The 23,159-nt window shown below is 39.1% G+C and overlaps 1 protein-coding gene across 4 annotated transcripts in view; it reads left to right on the top strand.

Annotated features, from left to right (window-relative positions):
• The window catches only part of DOCK8 (dedicator of cytokinesis 8), a 96,952-nt gene that overhangs the window by 46,804 nt on the left and 26,989 nt on the right, over nucleotides 1-23,159 (top strand). For 3 of the 4 annotated variants that reach the window (XM_039362307.1, XM_039362310.1, XM_039362311.1), the window contains 9 exons: nucleotides 5,331-5,506; nucleotides 7,303-7,398; nucleotides 9,966-10,061; nucleotides 10,904-11,053; nucleotides 13,993-14,106; nucleotides 15,956-16,111; nucleotides 17,240-17,379; nucleotides 19,209-19,378; nucleotides 22,744-22,889. In XM_039362307.1, the coding sequence (XP_039218241.1) occupies nucleotides 5,331-5,506; nucleotides 7,303-7,398; nucleotides 9,966-10,061; nucleotides 10,904-11,053; nucleotides 13,993-14,106; nucleotides 15,956-16,111; nucleotides 17,240-17,379; nucleotides 19,209-19,378; nucleotides 22,744-22,889 (1,244 nt within the window). The remainder of the gene's footprint in view (nucleotides 1-5,330; nucleotides 5,507-7,302; nucleotides 7,399-9,965; nucleotides 10,062-10,903; nucleotides 11,054-13,992; nucleotides 14,107-15,955; nucleotides 16,112-17,239; nucleotides 17,380-19,208; nucleotides 19,379-22,743; nucleotides 22,890-23,159) is intronic. The other variant, XM_039362308.1, reaches the window with a different exon arrangement.

Below are 23,159 nucleotides of genomic sequence, written 5' to 3' on the forward strand. Positions count from 1 at the left end.
CAGGCCCTTGTGGGAGATGCCCATGGATAGATGCCCATGGACATTTGTGCAATTAGTCCCACATCTCCTGCTTTTCTGTTTTTTCAATGTTACTCACTTCCAGTTCCAGAAGGGATCTTGATTCACTGATTAAGGCGTCCTTCCTAGTGGAGGGCGTAACATTTTTGCACATTTGCAGGAGGGAGGGAATACATTGAATGCAACAACATAGCAATACAAATAATATCAAAATGGTTACTATAATAGAAATCAAAGATCGTAGCCAGGATCCATCCGGTAGCCAGGACCAAAGGGCACCCCAAATATCCACGGTGCCTGATCCATCGCTGCGTAAGGGATTATTTTGGAGCAAAGATTCCATTTTTCTAGCTGTAGCAGAAATATTAGGTTGAAAATCATGTATATACATACAACAATGAGAATGAATTAAGGCACATACACCGCCTTTTGCTGCTAAAATAATATCTAAAGCATACCGATTTTGCAAAACTACTTCCCTTATTTCCCCCATTTCTTGATTAATCATTTTAATGCTGTTAATTGTTTCATTAAACATATGAACAGTCCAATTGTTAAGCAAATGAAGGTCTCTATAGTTCATGGCAACTCCTAGATTGGGTAGAATCCCTCTGCTGATTTGAGTCTCTAAACTACCACCCAATGTTAGGGGTGGATCCGAGGAACCAGTATCACGTTTGTTCCGCAGGCATCCATCAGAGAGATGAGGCAAAGCATATACAGCAGGAGTCAAAAGGCCCAGTGTACAGGTGCCTTTCCAATCCTTAGGCACCTGGCAATAGGCTCTACGGCCACATAGTAGCCACATATCGGGTAACTCATAATAACCCTGGTGAGACTCATTAGCAAATGTTATTATGGATTCCATGTCAAGGCAAGCCATGTAGGTACTGATGTTTGTCCATTGATTGCTTTGATAAGTGTCATTTACCTTAGTAAGGTTGCTTTTGATGGATTTACATTTCTTTGCTGAATTCCATATAATAACTTGTTGACAATTACTATAAGTTCCCAAATAAATGGCAGTACGGAATAGTCCTGTGCTATAAAAACAAAATCTGGCAGGTTCCATTATACGAGCGCCCACAGCATATGTCATATTCAATGTCTCTGTAGTTATGTCCCACAGCTGCTTCCATCCTGTTTCATTGAACGGAATGGCATGGAAAATAAGGCCACCACGACTGTCACCAGGAATTTGCATGCAAATCCAACAGTTCGTGACGTTAAGTGTAAGAGCAGTGCGCCTGGCATCCCGTACAAAAGCATTAAAAGCCCACAGTCCCTGATCCTCATATGCCTGGCTGAGGTGGTGTACGTTGAGCCATATAAGGACGAACACAACGAGCTGGAGTCCAAACGATCTCGCCATGGTCGTCTATTGCAGCGTAGCCTCGACCCCAAGTAATGAGGGAGGCAGGCCCTTTCCAGGTGGGATCAGGCAAACGTCGATAGTATACCTGGGGGCGTGAAGAATCTGTGGGAGAAGCAGAAAAATGCCTGCTTGCGGCAGTTGAGCCAGGGGTGCCAGAAACATTCAAAAAGTTTAAGGTAAAAAGTACAAGATTAAGAGTGTTTTGTATCCCAGGCAAGCCGGGGGTATTTTCCCCTTTCTTTTTTGCATGCATGTCTAGAGCCCTTTTTATGGTCTGATTGGCTCGTTCCACGATCGCTTGACCAGTGGAGTTATATGGAATGCCAAATTTATGAATAATAGACCAGCGAGAGCAAAACTGCGCAAAGGAGGTGCTGGTATAAGCAGGAGAGTTATTAGTCTTAATTTCTTTTGGATTGCCCAGGGTAGAAAAAGTACGAATACAATGATTAATAACATGTTTAGCAGACTCACCCCTTTGAGGGGTGGTCATAATAAAACCTGAATAGGTGTCAATGGAAACATGCAAATATTTCCAAGGGGCAAATGGTAAATATTGCGTAACATCCATTTGCCAAAGTTGACAGCTCTGCGTCCCTCTTGGGTTGACCCCTTGAGGAACAGAGTGTGCTTGGAGGCTGCAGGTGGGACATTGTTGTATGATAGCCGCAGCCTCTGTAGCTGTTAAAGAAAATTGTTTCATTAAAGCCTTCTTATTTCGATGAAAATATGAATGGCTGTCCCATGGAGTTATGGGAGATAAAACAAGGACGGAAACGTCCTGGTGAGTGGAGGCGGCCAAAGCAGCAGCATCCGCCTTGGCATTGCCTTGGGAGATAATACCAGGGAAAGGTTGGTGACTTCTAATATGAGCAGGAAAAAAACAAGTAGAGCGGGAATGAAGAAGGGATTGAAGTGTGAGAAATAGACTGAAGAGAGAGTCATCCAGTGAGGGTGACACATATGAGTCAGATAAAGAGGTGAGAACTTTATATACATAAAGACTATCTAAAATAAGATTAAAAGGTTCAGAAGAAAAAGTTTGTAAGGCCAATATTGTAGCAGCAAGTTCAGCACTCTGAGCAGAAGTTTGAGGAGGAGTAATTTTTGTGTGCCATTGTTCACCCTCCTTCCATACACATGAACCATAAGTCTTGCTGCCATCAACATACAGGGTGACAGCGTTAGGAATGGGAGAGGAGGAAATGGGAGAATGCAGAGAAATTGAAACATTATTAAGGAGTTGGAAGCGAGGGTCAGAGGGAATATGACAGGAAACAGATCCTGCCCAGTCAGCAAGAGAAAGTTGCAATACATCTGAAGAGTATAATTGAAGCAAGTGCCTTGGGGTTGATTCCCCTTTTGGATTGCAGCTGCAAGAGTGTCCATTTGAAAAGCATTGGTTCCCACAATGCGACAGGCTTTAAGAAAGTCTGCCAGAGTGGCCGTGGGACTGGAAACAATTGGTTTAAGAATGGACTGGCAGTCTGCATTTGCATATTCATAAGCCAATTTTATGAGGATTTCATTTGCTGCATCTCTGTTTGAAATTTGATGCTCAATGGCAACTTGCAGGCAATTCACAAAGTCTGCATAGGATTCAGTTGCAGTTTGGCGAATGGCAGAAAAAGATTGAATTGGGGTGCCAGACTCATCAACACGAGCCACGGCAGAAAGAACACAAGCATTAATGATAGGAAATGCAAAGGGAGTAAAAGTTAGAGCTTGAGCATTGAGGGTAGTAAAATTGCCTTCTCCAAAGAGTTGTTCTGCTGTGTATTGTGAACCTGGGTGATTAGCTCTCTTTTGTGCCTCTCTTTTATATTCAGATTCAAAGACTACGTATTGTGTTCCGTTAAGAAGCATGCGGAACAGATCTTTCCAATCTTGAGGCAACATTCTATATGCACTAGCAATTGAATGTATTAGTCCTCTAGTATAGGGACTGGTTATGCCATAATCTTTTGTAGCCTTTTTCAATTCTCTGATCATAGCCAGGGGAAGTGCCTCCCAACCCACTATTAACCCTGTAGCAGTCTGTTGGTAATTAACAGGGAACAACTCGGATAGTTCAGATACGCTTAAATCACCATTGTTTAAAGCCTTTTGAAATGCACCACGGATGATTCCAGGCTGGGAGAGAGGAGGCAACGTAGCAGGAACAGGAGAGGCTATTTGCTGTTTATCAGAATCCATAAAATTTGCAGGGACAGAAGGGTTAAAACCAGCTCCAGGGGGTAAGGGAGTGGCCAACATAACAGACGGATTTTTATAAGGTGGAGGATCTAATAAAGGCTGATGAGGCAATTCAGCATAGGTTTGAATCAAAGTATAGGCAATTTTCCAAAGGCATAAAATCTCTACAGGGGCTCTTGGAGACTGGTGGAGAACAGTACCAATTTTCCTCCATGTATCTACTTTTAAAGATCCAGACTCCGGATAGGATGAGCAGTTAGCCCATACGTAAGCAAGCAATTTAGCAGCCTCAGATTTAGAAAGGTGACGGGTTAATTTCTGTTCCTGATCAGTAAGATATTTTTTCCTGCCAAGTAGCCTCAGCTCTTCCACATGCTGCTTTTGAGCGTGAGACATTCCACCCCCCATACTTACGAAGAGGAGTCAGTTGCCAGCAACTTCGTCGGGTGCACCAAGCCTATTCCAGGCGATAAGTAAAGGGTTGGCAGGGACGTATCCTTCAGTGGATCACGTCGGGGTCACCAGATGTGGTGGTCTCCCATGGAGAATGAGACACGCAGACAGGTATCTCGGGATGAGAGCCCAGAGCTGACTCCAGCACCCTCTTTTATTGTTACTAAGGTTTTTACATCACACAGCATAATCAAAAGACGTATATAGGGGTGGTTACAATGTATCAAATAACAGACACTCTCCAGATGCAAGGCTACTGCAGGTGTTCTTATCAGAGTCTGTCCAAAAGGCTGATGAATGTATCCTGTGTCTGAAACAGTTATCTCAGGCCCTTGTGGGAGATGCCCATGGATAGATGCCCATGGACATTTGTGCAATTAGTCCCACAAGTGGCTTCAAGCAAAGCCATAAATGGGAATCAGCAGGGCCAGAATAGGAGGTAGACCTGCAGATTGATCCTCTTCACATGCATCAATACACATTATAGGGGGTGAGAATCCTTGGTTGCACCCATCATTTTAGTCCTCTTGTCCCCCTGTTGCAGACATGCCTCTCTTCAAGCCTGTGTAAGAAATTAAGCCTTGATTTCACTGTAATTAGTGCTTAGATTTGGTCCCAATCAACCATATAGGATTAGCAGACATTATGTAGTGGTGCTAATTTCTGATTGTGAGCAGAATAAATTTCAGAAAGGACAATTGTTTCTAAGTCTTGGCTAGATAGAGCCACTATTGTCAGTCATTTCTATAATCTCTGCTGACTAAGATATGGGATTGTATATCTGAACTGTGAAAAAAAAAGCCCTCTGTGCAATTGACTGAAGTAAGCAATGCAAAAAAAAAAAAAAGGGGTTCTGCCAAACTTTTTTATTTTTTATTTTTGCATAAAAGATTTTTATGCAAAGAAGAACATTTTCTCATTGAAAATGTTTGTAACTTTTTAAATTAGAAAAAAATTCATAAGTGCTTGCATTTTAACTCAATTTAGAGAAAGAATTTTTACTCGTTTATGGGCCCTGTATAAACTGAATCTGGTTAATCTTTCTACTTGATGGTTGCAATGTTGCTTCTGCAAAAATGTTCAAATGATTGTGAGGAGAGGGCCTTGTGCTGAAATGTAGAACACAGTGGGATGGTGGATTTGCTCTGGAACAGAAGTGCATTTGCTTAGAGGGACAGGATGGGACATACAAAAAAGGGCAAAATTATCACTTTTGAGACCCAGCAATGTCATAATGTGTTTTTTAAAAAAAATATCAAAGGGCAGCATAATGTTTTTTTCTTGGCAGGTACAAGTGGAAGCACAAATATTCCTGAATCTCGTTATTACACATATGGTCGTACGGCTGCTGTCTCAGTGGGATCTCGACTCATGCAGAGTCGGACAACAAGCAGTAGCAATCCAGATATTGCTGGGACCCAGAATGCTCCTGATGAAGAAGTGAAAAGCATCATGTCCTCAAAGGTAAGAGAGGATCATACAATTCTAGTCTACTAAAACTACTGTAAGGTTGTTTAATGTAAGAGAAGAGCAACAAAGATGATTAGGTGACTGGAGACTAAAACATATAAGGAACGGTTGCTGGAATTGGGTATGTCTAGTTTAATGAAGAAAAGGATGAGGGGGGACATGATAGCAGTGTTCCAATATCTCAGGGGCTGCCACAAAGAAGAGGAAGTCAAGCTATTCTCCAAAGCGCCTGAAGGCAGGACAAGAAGCAATGGATGGAAACTAACCAAAGAGAGAAGCAACCTAGAACTAAGGAGAAACTTCCTGACAGTTAGAACAATTAGCCAGTGGAACAACCTACCTCCAGAAGTGGTGAATGCTCCAACACTGGAAGTTTTTAAGAAGAAACTGGACAGCCATTTGTCCGAAATGGTATAGGGTTACCTGCCTGAGCAGCGGGTTGGACCTGATGACCTCCAAGGTCCCTTCCAACTTTATTATTATTATTATTAATAATAAAACCTCAAATGTTTGGACTTCTATTTGGTGGAGCTTGGATGCAATGGACAAAATCGTACCTTGGACTTTACTCCCAAATAATAGAAAAAGCTATTATTTGGTGACTGGATTCTTTTCACAAATGTATGGAATTTATGTAAATGTCATACACATTTTATATCAAATATGTACATTCATAATACTGTACATTCAAATTCATATTCAGTGGGCTTTAATATAAATGGCACTTAGACTTATATACTGCTTCATAGTGTTTTACAGCAGTTTATAATATCAACATATTGCCCCCAGCAATCTGGGTCCTCACTTTACGGACCTTCGAAGATGAAAGGCTGGGTCAACCTTGATCTGGTCAGGATCGAACCCCTGGCTATGGGCAGAGTTAGCCTGTAATTCTGCATTCTAACCACTGCGCCACCATGGCTCATTTAATTGAAACCCCTTTCCCCATTTTAGTCTGTTAAATTCACATTTTATGCAAATATTTTTCTTTCTTGCATCTAGATCAAGATTGTTTGACCAGTATATGGCAAGCACCCAGATTCACCCATGAGCTAAACATGTAACATAAATAGTTTTGGGTAGCTGAGGATCGTTCCTATACGAGACTGTATGGTGGCCAGTTCATTTTTAAAAGTGCTGGTAATATTTTTATCTTGTAGAAGATAAAAAAATTGAAGATAAGGAGAAGAGGTGGAGATAAAATCTAAAGTTTAGCAATCTTACAAAATAACGAGAAAGGAAAGAACGCAATTAGTCCCACCCTATATACTGCTGTGAAAATGTATGTGACTTTCATGTAATATTTTTTCAGTATTTTTGTGCTATTATTTGAGATAAAAATGAATAAACAACCATCACAAATATATTATTGAATCTGAGCATTAGCTTTCAACTTCTGCACTGTTAAAATTATTTTAATCCAATGAGTTATCTGGGGTGCAAATTACATATATAGTGAAATATAATATTGTCCTTTAATTGCATCAAAAAATAACTGCCCTTGGTATTAATCATGGTTCTGGTTCTCGTTTAACATTCTTAATATAAAAATAACTTTATCCTCCTGCCAGAAAAGAAATTTTTGTTTTTCTTGTTTTATTGCATATGTATGTATGTGGTACTAAATTGGGACATAGGAGGCCAGTCGTGTTTAATTTACTGGGAAGAATGTAACAACATTTTGCATACTTCATGCACAGCCTTCCTTCCTTCCTTCCTTCCTTCCTTCCTTCCTTCCTTTGCTGTTCTAGTAATTCCTTTTCTGTATGGCTTCTGGTCATTTTCTCCAGGTTGCAGATCGGAACTACAGCCGTGTGTCTTGCTATACTGAATCCAACAGTGATATGTCAAGTCCACGCACAAGCGCTCGGCTACCCAAACAAAAGGTAGACTGCCACATAATGCCAAACTGCTTGTTGACAGACGTGCTACACTGTTTTACAAATGTGCCACTTTTCAATTCTCACTCTGAAATGCCTAGGCTCCAAATTTGTTTTAAATTTCTCAGGAAGAAAAACAATGGGCCTATAAGTAATGACACCTGGTGACGTAAAATATTTGTCAGCTCTAGGACTAGATACCTTTGCCTAAGTTGCTTCAAGGACCCATTTGCGCTAGGTTAAAATGTGAAACTCAGAAATAAACTATAATTGCAAGCTACCGTTTCAGGCATATTTACCGAAATTTAAACCTCAGTGATTATAAAGGAATTTTATGTGAGTAGATACAAACAGGATAATTTAATAGTTTAGTTACTGTTCTCTAGAGTTCATAATAAATCACCTTTCTCTATTGCAGCAGAAAAAAGGAAAAGCACACAGTGCAAGGGAGATTCTCTTTATGGGATAAATGTTAGATATATAGTGGGATTTAGGAATAACAGAAAGCCAAACGGTAAAGAAAAACCCAGTTAACACACCAGTTTAAAAAAGTGACCACTGTAATGTTTAATCTTAACTGTCAAAGTGCATTAAGTAATTGATGCTTTCAGTCCATTTTAAGTTGTATTTGAGTAATCTTCAAATAACTGCAAGGTGTCTAATTTCATTTTTATTAAAGCTAAAGTCTTCCACGCTACTTTATGTGACAGTCTCCTTTTGCACATATCATTGTAGACTTAATATTCAGTTAAGTTAGAATTAATTAAAATATAACTGCATACCACAGAAGATTTAGATTTTCATTCTGGACCACCTATGTGTTGGTCATACATGCAATTATCACTAATTTTTACTATTTTTTTCTTGGAAAAAATTACTACTGATATTGTAAGGTTTATTACGATCTACTAATTCATTCTAGTTCTGCCATTGCAAAATGTATGACAGAATAGTCAACCTTTTTTTTCCACCATCTCTTCAGCTATTATTTTTGGTCAGTCTTCTAGGGCAGGGCTTTTCAACCTTTTCACCGACTGTACCACTTTTAGGATATGGCAATATTCGAGTACCACCTAGCAAGGTGTCAAAAACTTGATGACAAAAAAAAAAACCCTGTTCAAAGTTGCAATTGCACTGAAATGATTTGTGACCATTTTTCACACTTATGACCACTGCAGCATGCGCAGGGTCATGTGATTTATATTTGGATGCTTGGCAACTGATTCATATTTATGATGGTCACAGTGTCCCAGGGTCATGTGATCCCCTTTTGAAACCTTTTGACAAGGAAAGTCAATGGCAGGATTGCTGGTGGCCAAATGCTAAGGTGGGACTTACTTCCTTCATTCCCTCCTTCTCTGCCTCCCTCTTTCTCATGCCCACTTCCTTCTGAAGGAAGAATTTGAACACCCCTCCATATTTTCTCTCTTCTATATATTCATCAAACAAGGAAAAGCCTCCAGATATAGAAAAGACAAATTGCTGCGTGAACTAGCTTAAAAAGGCACATTCCCCTTTAAGAATTAACTACTGGCTAGAAAAGAAAGTTAAAGAGTGCAGCTGGCACTTAAGGAAGAAAAAAAACATAGTAAGTATTGGCTGCCGGCTAAGGCAGCCTCCCCAAATGGCTCCATTTATAAGTAAAGGAATGCTACAGGCAAAATCCATTTAGGAGAAAAATACTTCAAAATCCCTTGCAGCAAAACTTACAGCTAACAATAACAGCAATAGAAAATAACAAATAGAAATTACCAAACACTTCTTAAGAACACAAAGCCCACATTGCACAAATCCCAGTACTTCAAAGTCACAAAAGCACATAAGAATCCTTCCACTCTCCATCTCCCTCCCTCCATGCCTCACCTCCAGCCATTGCTGCCTTTTTTCATTTCTCTTGGAGGGTGACCCCTCCCCCATTGCATTTCTTGCCTGTTTGCTGCTGCCAATACAGGTGGCTGCCACAGCAATTGTATTGGCTCATGGCCGGCCTGCTTGATTTGATTTGATCTCATCTCCTCTCCTCTCCCCCCCACCCTCCTCCTCCTTCTTCTTTCCCTTCGGTGCAGCTAGAGCTGACTCCGCCTCCTCCCAAGACTACTGCTTTTTTTCTCTCTCTCCATCTCCTGCCCAAACTGCCTCCTTTTTAGCCTCTCCTGTCTCTGCCCCCCTCCTCCTCCTTTCTCATGGAGGAGAGTGAGCGAGAAGTGAGCCTGGGGCCTTTGCCTCGCCCCAACCACTTTGCAGCTCCAGAGGACTCTCTCACAGTAAGTCCTTGCCTGTGCTGGCTCTTTCCCTTCCCTGCTACACTTGGCTAGGCAGGGCTGTGTACCACCTGCCACTCGTTAATGCACCACAAGTGGTACAAGTACCATCAGTTGAAAAACTCTGTTCTAGGGTATTCCTTTTGTCGCCAGCAGCTCATTCTGTGCTTTCTTAATGTTTAGCTGCCTATGTGTGTTCATGGACTAATACGAAAGGATTCCATTTTGGATCTCCTAATTTCAGTGTTCTGCTTTGAAATTAACCTTGAAAGTCAGTTGGTAATCACATTTGGGTTTTAATGTACTATATAGCATTTTCATGAAGAGATGGCACTTCAGATGGTGGTCAGCACAGGCATGGTGAGAGAATCAGTCTTCAAGTATTCTTGGTTCTTCTTTGAATTGCTGGTAAGATTTTATATGGTCCTTTTATTTTCAGTAAAGGAAATTACATTATATGTATTTGATGTTCAACTCAAATAAAATAGAACAAACATTTCAACATTTAGTTCCTTTCCATCACTAGATAGTAAGAAAACATGACTCCTGAGCAAACAATAAATGTCTACAGCATGTTCAGGAAAGAAGTTATGAATTGGAAAGGAAGTAATAGTATTTTTCTAGTCAATTAAAATAAAATGTTAAATCCAGATTATTAATTTGATATCTCCATCGAATATGCAGGAAAGTAAACTGGCCGAAAAGAACTGTTTGTTTAGTAATTTAAAAATTATCCCTAAAATAAATGTTAAAATAAATAAATGTTAAAAAATGTTTTAAAAAATCACACTGATTAGAGTTACCCGGTGTCACATCAAACACATCAATCATACGAGAATGTGCAAAACACTGGAAGCATTTCATTGATATTCTAATTTTGTAAACATGAGCAGCAGAATAAACAGCGTCTAATGTTGGGTCCCTGAGGCCCCCAATGGTTAAATTGCATTTTTTAAAATCATGTATAAGCAAAAGCAGGAAATCTATATACTATTAATTGTAATAGTTGAGCAATACACCTAATATAGATTACATTATACACCTAAGAGTTTTAGAATGGAATCCCACATTTACGTTTAACAGGTGCATTGCAAGTTCTCGTTTTAGCTGCAGAATTTTTGGAGCTGAATTTAGAAATATAGAGAATATAGAGAAAGTACTCTTCACAATGTGTGAATTCTTTCAATTCTACTATTTGCTGGTGTTTATAAATTCACATTTGATAAAAAATGCTGATTTTTTTTTTTGAGGTAAAAAGCATGGCTCAATATGTTGTAAATATACAGAAGCAGGATGTTCCCCGCAGAGCTCGATTTTCTAAACGCTTCAAAGATGACATCACCACAATTGTCAGTGTTGTTACCTCAGAGGTTGCTGCACTTTCAATCAAGACCCAGAAGGTAATTTTACAATCTAAAATAAACAGAAACTCCAAAAAAATCTTAAAATTGCATAATTTTATTCCAATTATTACTGTACTTCAATATCAGTTCAAAATTAGCTACTGTTTCTGTTAACATTCTAGATCAGTGGTTCTCAACCTGTGGGTCGGGACCCTATTTGGGGTCGAACGACCATTTCACAGGGGTCGCCAAACAATGCAGTCCGCCATTTTTCCCCCCTTTTCCTTAGCTGTGCTACTCCCTTTTATTCTATTGGCTTTTGAAAGCCAATAGAATAGACTCTCTTGAATAGAGTCTAATTCTATTGGCTTTCAAAAGCCAATAGGAATTGTCCAGGCTGTCTCTGCGCTGCTGAGCCCGCCAAAAGTCCCATTCTGCAAACGGTGCTGTACCAGTTGAGTAGTCCTTGACTTACGACTGGCTGAGTAGTCCTCGACTTATGACCGGTTGGGGGTCACGGCATTATAAAGGTTGAGAACTACTGTTCTAGATCATTGCTTTTTTTTCTGATTACCAGAGAGAGGCATTTGAAAAACATCATTTTCAGGGAATTCATATTTTAGAGGAACTGAGAAGCATCATGGACAGGAAAGGCAGGATTATCATGCACTTGGGGCTGCATCATGCATATGATAGGGTCAGAATTTTCAATTAGTTTCATCAGTATGCTGATGATACCTAGCTATATAGCTCCACCCTTAGTGAATAAAGCCAGGGGTCCCCAACCCCCAGTCCGTAGGACTAGTACTAGGCCACGGCATGTCAGCAACCGGTCCACACAAACAAGCAAAGCCCGATCCGTGGGATGCAGGCAGCACACAAAACCATGCACCCCCCCCCCCGGTCCGTGAAAAAACCTCTCTTCATGGAACTGGTCCCTATGCCCAAAAGGTTGGGGACCTCTGAACTAAATGATACTGCCAGTGATCTATCGTAATGTCTAGAGGTTTTAGGGGTTTCAGTGGGGAACAATAGATTTTGGCTCATCCTGGCAAAACTGAGAGGCTTTGAGTTTTGAGGCCACCTGGATCTAGGAATTCACTATCTTTGATTCTGGATGTTAGCTGTATTTCTTCAGATAGATAATTGGTACACAATTTGAGGAAACTTCTGGTTCATAACTCTTGCTTGTGACTAAAAGGGTCCTTTGCAAATTATTATTATTATTTAGTTATAGTATAACCAGAGTGTAAATTATTAGGCTTTACAATATCAATAAGCTTAGGTAATGATACTACATAATTGATTAATGGAATAACCATATTGTTTTCTCAATAGGTACAATACCAAGCGCTACCATACCCTTAATATCTTGAAACTATTTAATGAAGGTTTCAAGAATCAAATTAAAAGTTAAAGAAGATAGAGGACATTCTTCTCAAGTTGATGTTGATGTTTCAAACTCACACACACACACACACACACACACACACAAGCACACACATTGTTGCTAGGTGAGAATAGCAATTTATTCAAGGGTCAGTAGATAAGCAGCAGACAAGGAAAGGAATGTAAATGTAAACAGTCTCTTGGAAAGAAAACTTGCGCTTCACTTTTAACAGGAAGACACAGAAGAGAAAATAAAATCCTGTCCAAAGTTCAGAAAGCCAAGTCATGTTTGTCAGTCAGTTCAAAGGTCAGAATTTCAGGTTCCTTTACATGTGCAGAATACACATGAGCAATGCACCAGAGCAGATCAGACAGTTCTTTCCAACAGAGAAGCATGATTCAGGACTACTTCTGCATCCAGCTATCTATAATTAGTTACTTGGCAAGGAGCTTGACTGAGCCTATTTGCTCTGCTCTTTGCTCTACTGACTGGTAAGACTGAGGGCTTGGAGGCCATACCTCATCATCTGACCACTCACTGATGATACCTATGTTTGATCAGTGATTCCTGGCCTAATGTCTCCTGAGGCTGACATTCCACTGGTTCATCTGGAGGAGTTTCTTCAGATTCAGACTCTGAATCCTGGGCCATAATAGGTACCCTAAAATAGTTTTATACGTTAAATATATATATATTGTAATGACTCTAATTATAGGGTGAAAATACCAAATTATAATTCAAAAGACAAAGCAATAGCAATAACACGTAGACTTATATACCGCTTTATAGCACTCCGAGTAGTTTATATTGTCAGCATATTGGCCTCAACAATCTGGGTCCTCATTTTACCGACCTCGGAAGGTTGGAAAGCCGAGTCAACCTTGAACCCTATCAGGATCTAACTTCAGACTGTGAGTAGAGTTAGCCTTGCAATACTGCATTCTAACCACTGCACCACTAGGTTTCCAAAAGTGGTAGAAACCCATATCTTCTTACATACTTCATAAATTTAATCTGAATAATATCAACATCCAATGAGATTACTGGAAAATAGCTGAGCTGTTGCAATGTCCAAAATGTCAGTTGACAAATGGATATTATCAGACGTCTGGTCTATGTTTTATAAATCCATTTGTTATGATTAGTTTACAAAACAAGCCTGAAATCTACAGATTTTCCCTAACCATTATTTTTGACATCTGTCTTCTTTTATTAAACTTAGTCAGTCTTTATACTGGCAAACAGGTATCAGGTATTCATGATGTAGGAATCTTAGAATGATGAATGGAATCTAGAATGAATTGCACATGATGAGCCAATTGCATTTATCTAACTTTATTCCAAGTATGTCAGAATACTGGCTTCTGGGCCAGTAACTGCATGCCAATGTGCATTTGTATTCTTCTGCATATTGATGAACCTGTTTGTGTGGCCTATCATGTTATGAAATGTCTAAACCCAATGGGCAAAAGTTTAAGTGTGAGAGTTTTCCTCACCTGTCAGTTCATGTATAATTATATTGATCTATAATTATTGTGCGGATTTTACCTCAAGAGTATTTGTAAAACACATTTCTTTTTGGGCAATAATCTTTCTGTTTTTTAAGGAAAGTGAACAGGCAGAAAAGATCAACATTAGCTTGGCATTTTTCCTATATGATCTTCTTTCTTTAATGGATCGTGGATTTGTGTTTAATCTCATCAAACACTACTGCAATCAGGTAGGCCTCATTATTAAAAAAAATCCCTTAAATAAAGGCCATACAATAGTACATCCCAATATATAACTTTCAAGTGTGCAGAAATTGCAATTTGATTTTAGATTACTGTAAAACAGAAAGAGGTCCACTGCCCATAAGAAAAGTTGAAATGTCTTATTACAGAAATATTTTACTTAGCTAGCTGAAAATCAGATAATATCAGATAATAATGTTTGATATTTCACATTCCTAAAATCTCTTCATCGGACAGGATGGTAACTAAAGCAAAAAAATGGAAGCTTTTAAAGTGAAGCTTTAAAAAATGGCCTTTTTCCAGTTATTATGCCATGGTTCTCTTAAGCATAGAAATAAGTGTAAGGAGAGAAGGATTGAAATATCCTGCAGATGCAGTAGCTTGTTTTTGGTGGTTTTTTTTGTTTTTTGTTTTTTGTCTATAACTCTTGGATAAACTCCTGAGTACAACCCAACACTACTTTAATATGTGATAGGATCCAAATTGTACATTTGGAGAATAGTCCAATACTTCTAAGACCACCAGCAGAATGAAGGCATGGCTAGTATACTCCTGCCCAGAGGGGTGTTTTTTTGTTTTTGTTTTGCTAATGGAAAGTGTTTAAGAATTCACAAGTTAGCAGTCTATTTTGTAACTTTAAAATGGGCTCAGTTTGGAATTCATAAGCATGAAATCATCATTTCCCCAATTTACCATCACTTCCATCAACTCTCACTTATTCATACTAATACGGATAGGGATTGAAGGTTGTCAAAATGTGAGGGAGACAGACATCCCATCTCCATAACAGCTTATTGGTTAAATTATTTGTTATGTCCCGAGCCTTGCAAACGGCTCGGGGCGTTTGCAGGCGGTCCCGGGCAGGTGCAAAGCTGCCCGGGACCAGACAGGCTGTCGCCAGCGCCGTGCGCATGCGCGGGTGCTGGCGCGGGAAAAGTATTGCATTGACCCGGGAAATGTCTATATAAGAAGCTGAGAGGTTTTGGGAGCTGCTGAAGCCATCTACTTGTAAGCTGAACGCAGAATAAAGAAAACTGAGAACTATAACTGCTTCTCGTGTCTTACATTTCCGCGAAGGACTCAACATTATTCATATCAGCTTGGTAATTAATTGGTGAATATCTCATTCAAAAATACTCCTACATTAGCCTTGTTACACATGGAAAACTGATTTGTCAGGTGAAATAATTAACTTAAATGTCCAGACTAGAACCCATGTATTGGAAGTATGATCTTCCGGATGCTCCCTCAATTGGCATAGACCCATGTGCAATCATATGGTCTTCCTGAATAAGTGAACTAGTTTTCAGTTGGGCAGAGCAATTCCTACACCCAACTTTTATCAATTTTAGACATATAAAAATCCTCCCAACTTTTTCAGATACTTCCTTTAACATCCTTTGCAGGCTAGAGAGGTTTGAAACCAGTGTGGTGGAATTTTGCTTTTCTACCAGGGCTCCTTTGGAATTAAAAGATCAGTTTTGCATTGATAGATTTTACGGATGTAATTCAGTTGTACTAAGAATATTGCTAGTAACAACTGCCAGGGTATTTATAACACAATATTTTAAAATTGCACAGATGAAGAAAGTATATTACAGAATTGCTTTCAAGCGAGAATTGTGGCATTAACAGAAAACAATCTATTTTATTAAATGTTGCCACTAGGAGAGAGGGTCTAATAGATGTAAACTTAATGTGATGCAAGTATTAAATGGAACAATTGAAAATGTTTATTGCTTCTTTATTATTGTTATTGATTTATTCCAGGAGCAAGGCATTTCTCTCTTTATGCAAGAATTCATCATGCTTTTCTTTGCAACTATTCCTTTCTAGCTGTCAAATAAAATGAGTAATATTCCAGTGTTGTTGTCCATGAGGCTGGAGTTCCTACAAATTCTCTGCAGTCATGAACATTACCTCAATTTGAATCTCTTCTTTCTGACTTCAGGATGTGCTCCAACATCTCCCTCTCCTTCTATATCATCCCAGGTACTTCCCCCATTTTTTTTTAATTAATAATATTAGGGGTTCCTTCTTTAGCAGATGCAGAATATATTGGTGATTGAGTCTTCATATTTTTTCTCATTGATTATACATTAATATTTGATGTCATAATGAGTCTATCATCCTTTCCCCCCATATATCCGCAGGAGTATGTTTGCTGACATCACCCCTTAATTTTGTCATATTTGGTATGTATGTATGTATGTATGTATGTATGTATGTATGTATGTATGAATGAATGAATGAATGCAATTGCATATACATAGGCCAGATAATCCATTAAACATGTAGAATGCAGGAATAAATCCATGAACCACAATCCCTTTCTTCTCGTATACGTTCAGTATACACAGAGAAAGGACATCTAGGGATAATTGTAAGAACTGGTGTTTTCTAGGAAGGAATCTGCTTGGAGGAATTGAAGAATTAGATTTCAGTTTTTTTAAAAAAATCAGAATCTAGTCTGTCTGAGAGGGTAGCCATTCAGGTCAGTCTTCTGCCATATAAGAGCTGAAAAAGAAACCAATCAGATCAGTTCTGTCTGTTAAATAAAACAAACATCTTATACATTCAACACTGACTGAAAGGTGTGTGTACACAAACATACTCAGACTCTTATACATTCAGGAATAATCCACAAACGGACTGAAGTCAACAGTAGCTTCTGCTTCTTTGGCATGATTTAATATTGCAGTTATCTGTCAGTTGAACCTTTGCCAACTGGGAGCACATCTATATATGATAATCGGTCTTTGCCTTACCTGTGTAAATTCAGGTATAAATTCATTCTATTAAATTTTTGAATTTTTCTTTGCTTATATTTATTTTTAATTTTGCGTTATGATACTAAAATACTTTATGGAGCCAAAGACCTGTTTTATTCTTGCTTTGATTTAATAAACGATTGTTCATTCAATTTCCCTATAAAATGTTTTAGAGATGAAATTAAAGAGATTTTCTTTTGTTATATAGTAGAGATATTTCATAAAGAACTTTATGTCATGTCATTCTGTTATTTTTTTTAAAATGCAACTCACAGTGCTGTGTCATTAAAATCTATGCCTTGATTTCAATATAAGCATACCGTTTGCCCCTTTCTTTCATTTATTGTAGAATTCAAGTTCCTGCTCAAGTTTCCAGGATCAAAAACTTTCCAGCATGTTTGAGCTTACAGCAGATTATCGGCAGCAACACTTCCTCACAGGGCTACTTTTCACAGAGTTGGCAGCTACCTTGGATGCAGAAGGGGAAGGGTAGGTCTCGTTTTTTCCAGAGATTTGGATGTGTAAGCAACACTTGTGAATTATGGGTACTGAATTGGGTTTCAGTATTCTTGAAATACTTCATGCACTCAGTTCTTTTCATATATCCAGAATCAGCCAATTTGATCTGTTGGTTAAGCCACCAAGCTAGAAACCAGGTAACTGTGAGTTCCAGTCCCACCTTGGCCATCATGAAAGACAGCTAGGTGATCTTGGGCCAGTCACTGTCTCTCAGCCCAACCATCTCATAGGATTGTTGTTTTGGGAAAAATAGGAAGAGGAAGGAGTATTATGTATGTTTGCTACTTGAGTTGCTTATAAAGTAATAAAGGTGGGATAAAAATTTAATAAATCAATAAAATAAATAAAAATCAGTGTCACCTCTGAATTGATGCAAACCAATTTACATCCCATAATAATCTGAGACAGAATTTAAATAAAGAAAAAGTGAATTGACTGCTGTGTTGACAAGATCAAAATCCATAAGCAGGTTTGTAGAAATTTTACAATTTTGTCCACCTGGGGACTGAGTATTAAGCCAAGTCGAAATATTATTAAATGATTAAATGACGATATGATTGAAAATATGTAGACTGAGAATCATTTAATGGATAGACCACGGTTGGGTATGTTCATACAACGTTCAGTCATTTTTTTCCATAAGTTTGGTTTATGCAGTATAGAATAGTCCTCAACTTATGACCACAATTGAGTCCAAATTTTCCGTTGATAAGCAAGACACTTGTTATTTTTTCCCCACATTTTATGACCTTACTTGCTACAATTCTTAAGTGAATCATTGCAGCTGTTAAGTTAGTAACACAGTTATTAAATGAATCTGACTTCCCCATTGACTTTGCTTGTCAGAAGGTCGCAAAAGATTATCACAGTGGTTCTCAACCTTTTTAATGCCGTGACCTCCAACCGGTCATAAGTTGAGGACTACTCAACCAGTCGTAAGTCAAGGACTACTCAACTGGTACAGCACCGTTTGCAGAATGGGACTTTTGGCGGGCTCAGCAGAGCAGAGACAGCCTGGACAATTCCTATTGGCTTTTGAAAGCCAATAGAATTAGACTCTATTCAAGAGAGTCTATTCTATTGGCTTTCAAAAGCCAATAGAATAAAAGGGAGTAGCACAGCTAAGGAAAAGGGGGGAAAAAATGGCGGACTGCATTGTTTGGCAACCCCTGTGAAATGGTCGTTCGATCCCAAATGGGACCCCGACCCACAGGTTGAGAACCACTGGATTATCACATGAGCCCGGGACCCTGCAACCCTCATTAATACATGCCAGTTGCCAAGCATCCAAAATTTTGATCATGTGACCATGGGGGGTGCTGCAGTGATCATAAGTATGAAAAATTGCTGTAAGTCAGGTTTTTTTTAGTGCCATTGTAACTTCAAACAGTCACTATACAAATGGTTGTAAGATGAGGACTACCTGCAAAGCAACTTAAGAAGCATTTTACTCTAACATGTTGTATGAATTCAGTCGCTTCTAACATTTGGACTAATGTTATAATCTGACCCTATCGTACCAAAAGAGATAAACAGCTGGGTTTGTATTATTTTACTAGGCCAGGAAGCTCCAGCATTCATAATGTGACCTGCAAATATTTTGTTAATCCCCAAGCAGTGTGAGAATAGTATTTTTTTTTAATTAAAAAGAAAGCATATACCAACTGTGGCTTAAATTCTTTCCCTGAAGGAGACATATTTAACTTGCCTCTCAAAATATTTCCATATTAATTATGTCTATCCTGTTATTTCTTGAACTATTCTGCGGTTAACTGATCTTGGTCCTTTTGTCCTGACAGAATAAGCAAGGTGCAGAGGAAAGCTGTCAGCGCTGTCCACAGCTTGATGAGTTCACATGACTTGGATAAATCCTGCTTGAAGCCAGAAATGAAAGTGAAAATTGCTGCACTTTATCTGCCTCTGGTTGGCATAATTCTGGATGCCCTTCCACAATTACATGATTTTACAGGCAAGAAATGATGATGATGATGATGGTGGTGGTGGTGGTGATGATGATGATGATGTTGGTAATGGTATACTTACTGTCTTCTAGATGGTATCTAAAAATGAAAATGTTGACTGTTTTCCCCTTTTGATCTACCCTCCATGAGATGTGGGTTGTTTTGACCTCTGTTGCATTCAGCATGCTCACAAAATAGAGCAGAAATTCAGGAATTTGTCATTACAAAATATCTTTACCTAAGTGATAGGTAAATATATTTACCTAAGTCAAGGGACTTCAAACTAGGCCCTTTTATGACTTCTGGACTTCAACTCCCAGAATTCCTCAGCCAGCATGCCTGGCTGAGAGTTGAAGTCCACAAGTCATAAAAGGGCCAAGTTTGAAGACCCCTGACCTAAGGGTAAGGATGGAATTTGTTAGCTGTGTTTATGCAGTATGCTACCGTAAGGCATAACTTGCAAATCAAGATGCTTAACTTCACACAATACCTTAAGTCACAAACAAGGACAGTTCATGATGGCATACAGCACTTTTCTCTGAAGCAAGTCACAGAGTGTTTGCTTAGATGAAAAGCTTGGGCAGGGGATGAGAAAAGCTCTTTGGTTTTCTTTTCTGCTCATTGCAGGAAAATGGAAGAAAAGAAAAGAAAACGGCAACTGCAGCTTTTGCAGCCATACACACTCCATTCTGAATTTAAAACTAAATGTTTGTCATTCCAGTCTTTTGAAATGAAACTGTTCCTATTATTTAAAATCCCTCATGCCTCAGTTGAACCTGCTTGGCATATTCCCAGCTCCCTTGGAACACATTTCTGCTGAGTTTCATAGTTCATTCTCTATCCCTTGGAGTCCTGTAGATGGCACCCCATCCCCGAGACTTCTTACATTTCTGAGAAGGACTGTGAGAAGGTGGACTAATTCTTTCCTTTAATGTGGTTCCAATGAAAATTCTCAACAGCAGTACCAACCTGGTAGTAGAACTGGAAGAAATGTACCATTAATAAAAAAAAAATTAAAAGAATTTGCAAACTTAATGTGATATGTTCAGTGTTGCTTATATGTGTCAAGCCCCTGGGCTTGCCATGGGCCAGGAGATGGGGAGCATGCAGCCAGACACCGCAGGTGCCGTCCTCAGAGGAGACAGAAGCCAGGAACACTCCTCCTACCAGCTGGACAAGGGACTAGATAAGCAGGACGAGGGAGGGATTGTGCCTTACCTTGGCTGCGTCTCCCTTCCTCCAGCTGCCTCATTATCAGAACAAATAGCTGAGATGGCAGAGGCTCCGTGGGTGTGGGGGGGGGGAAGGGTGGTGCACTATGCCTATTATCCATACAGACCCGGATGCTGGCTTGCTAAGTGGGGTGGGTTGGTAGGTGGAGCACATTTGCATTAAAATTTGCTGGTCACCTGTTCCTTCTGTGTTTGGAGTTTATGAGCAGCTGGCAGAGGACAGCTGACAGTAAGTTTGGCCCTCAGACAACTGCCTGCAAATAAATTAAACATATTTTAACCTAGCATATTATGCAGACCTGCTCATCTGGTTAATTAATCATTTATTGTAATATGAACCCTCAGAAAATTGAGTTTATTAAATCGTGGTTCAGTTAACAATGGGTAACAATGTCATACAAATGGAACCAGTATCTTTTTATTGATATTAGTGGAGCCATGAATGGGGCCTAGCAGCTAAACAAATGTAGAAAAGCAACTCCACAGAGAATTGTTAATCAATTAAGTGCCCATGGCAAAGTGAGAGAGAGATATTAGGATGACACAGTACTTTGGAGCTGATTTTTTAAAACTACTTAATATATTGAAATGTGCAAATCTAGTTCCTGTCTGCCAGTTTTCAATGCAGATGTGTCTTTTTAAAATCCTTATAAAACTGTGCAGGACTCCATAATTTTTACTCAAAGATCATCTTCTAAGGATCCAGTTTTAATAAGATGTAGATTTGGTCCTTCAGAGGAGAAAAAAAAAACCACCTTATTATTTGGTGAGGCAGGAGGTTTCCATTTCTTTCCTAACCTACTGGCTACACACCAGACGAGATCATCTGTGTTCAGTTTCCAACTTTCTTCCTGTGTAAATGTGATAAAGATATGATTCAATCCAGGTACATATTTTCAACAACCAGTAATTTTAACACTTTGAGTGGTAATAGTTAGCACCAACAATTTGCGTAAATGCAGCAAATACCTCTCAGTGTTTGTTTTCTCGACTTTTTCTTGTGAAATGTGTTTTTTAGTGTTGTATACTGCTGTCTAAGTGGCTTTCTTAATGCCTAGAGGCTTTTGAGAGTGCATTTGTTTTGTTTCTTTTCCCCATCTGTTGTTTTGGTGTCAGAGGCAGGGCTGAATGGAGAAATTTATGCCGTGGCTATCCCTGCTCTGAGCTCTGTAGACTGCAGGACAAGCAAAGGGAACACCATAAAATATTGGGGAAAGAGCAAACAGAGGTGGCAGTTTTAATCAATTATGGTCAGAGAGAAAAGAAGAGCTGAAAAGAAAAACAAGAGAAGGAAGCAGATAGACAAGATTAAAGGAAGAGAACAAAGGTCACATAATAAGAGAAACTAAAGCTACAAATAGTGACTTGGGTTTAAAACACTTGTGAACATTGCTTGAGATATATTATATATTGCCAAGTAAAGAAATCCGTTAATTCTAGAGTTAAAACAAATCCAGTCCAGTTCATGCTAATCAAGAGACAGGACAAATCACAAAAATCGGGTGAGTTTGTGTCCCGAGCCCCCAGACATATAAGCCACATTGTTTTCAGTGCTGGACTTTTTCAAGTGGTAAGTAGGTTTTAGACTAGAATTCACAGGCTTCCATCCCACTCTAATTAATATGCAATAGACTTGTTGTTTCTTAAATTTCTGCATTGCCCATCTCAGTTAAGTTTGTTTAGGATGGAGATTATTCAGAAATGTAGAAGTACTTTCAAAAATACCATTGTTACTTGTAGTTTCAACCTGGCACTTCTGGGCTTTTCAGCCTGATTATATTTAATATTCTGCTGCCTTTGCTTCCATGGGGTTGGCACTTGTGTCAGAAAAGCAGAGTGGAGGGTTGGATGAAGCAGGTCTGGGGCTCTTGAAGGTGGTTTGGAGTGCCATGACTCAGATCTGCAGATTCAGTGGTTTTTAGCTACGTATTTACACTATGTTTATTATGACCATTAATCGGAATATCAAAATCCACAGCAGTTAGCACAAACCAAATGTGTTTCAGTGGTTACTAGATATACTCTTGATTCATCTTCCTCTGAGAATAAGCCATCCAAAAAGTCTTTGATTGGAGAAATATGGGAAAAGATTTCGACCACACTGAAAATCTCTTACATAGAACCTGCACTTTCCAATTTAGTTCCAGATGTTCACAATGGGAAAGGCCGTGCTGGGTGGCCAGATGAAGAACAAGAATCAGCAAACCAGATTAATCACAATATTGCTCTGGCTATTGCTGGGAATCAGTTTAATTTGCGATCTTCTAGCTCCTCTATGCTTACGATGGTAAGGCTTTTTACAGTAATTTACAGGACTCCCTTCCTGAATAATGTTCCTATGATTTTATCTTGTAAGGTTATTCACTATTACTAGCCTTGCTATCAAGATTTCTTTTGTTTTCTCATTCGAGCTAGATTGGTGGTTATGTGCATTCTAGATACACTAAATTTTTTTCCAAGAGAAAAATGAGAGTGGCCTGGAGAGTGCCTCTAGATCAAAGGTCCCCAACATTTTGGGCACCAGATACTGGTTCTATGGAGAAAGATTTTTCCACAG

Source organism: Crotalus tigris, unplaced genomic scaffold (genome assembly GCF_016545835.1).
Source record: "Crotalus tigris isolate CLP2741 ecotype Arizona unplaced genomic scaffold, ASM1654583v1 scf7180000019422.807890, whole genome shotgun sequence".
Classification (NCBI taxonomy): domain Eukaryota; kingdom Metazoa; phylum Chordata; class Lepidosauria; order Squamata; family Viperidae; genus Crotalus; species Crotalus tigris.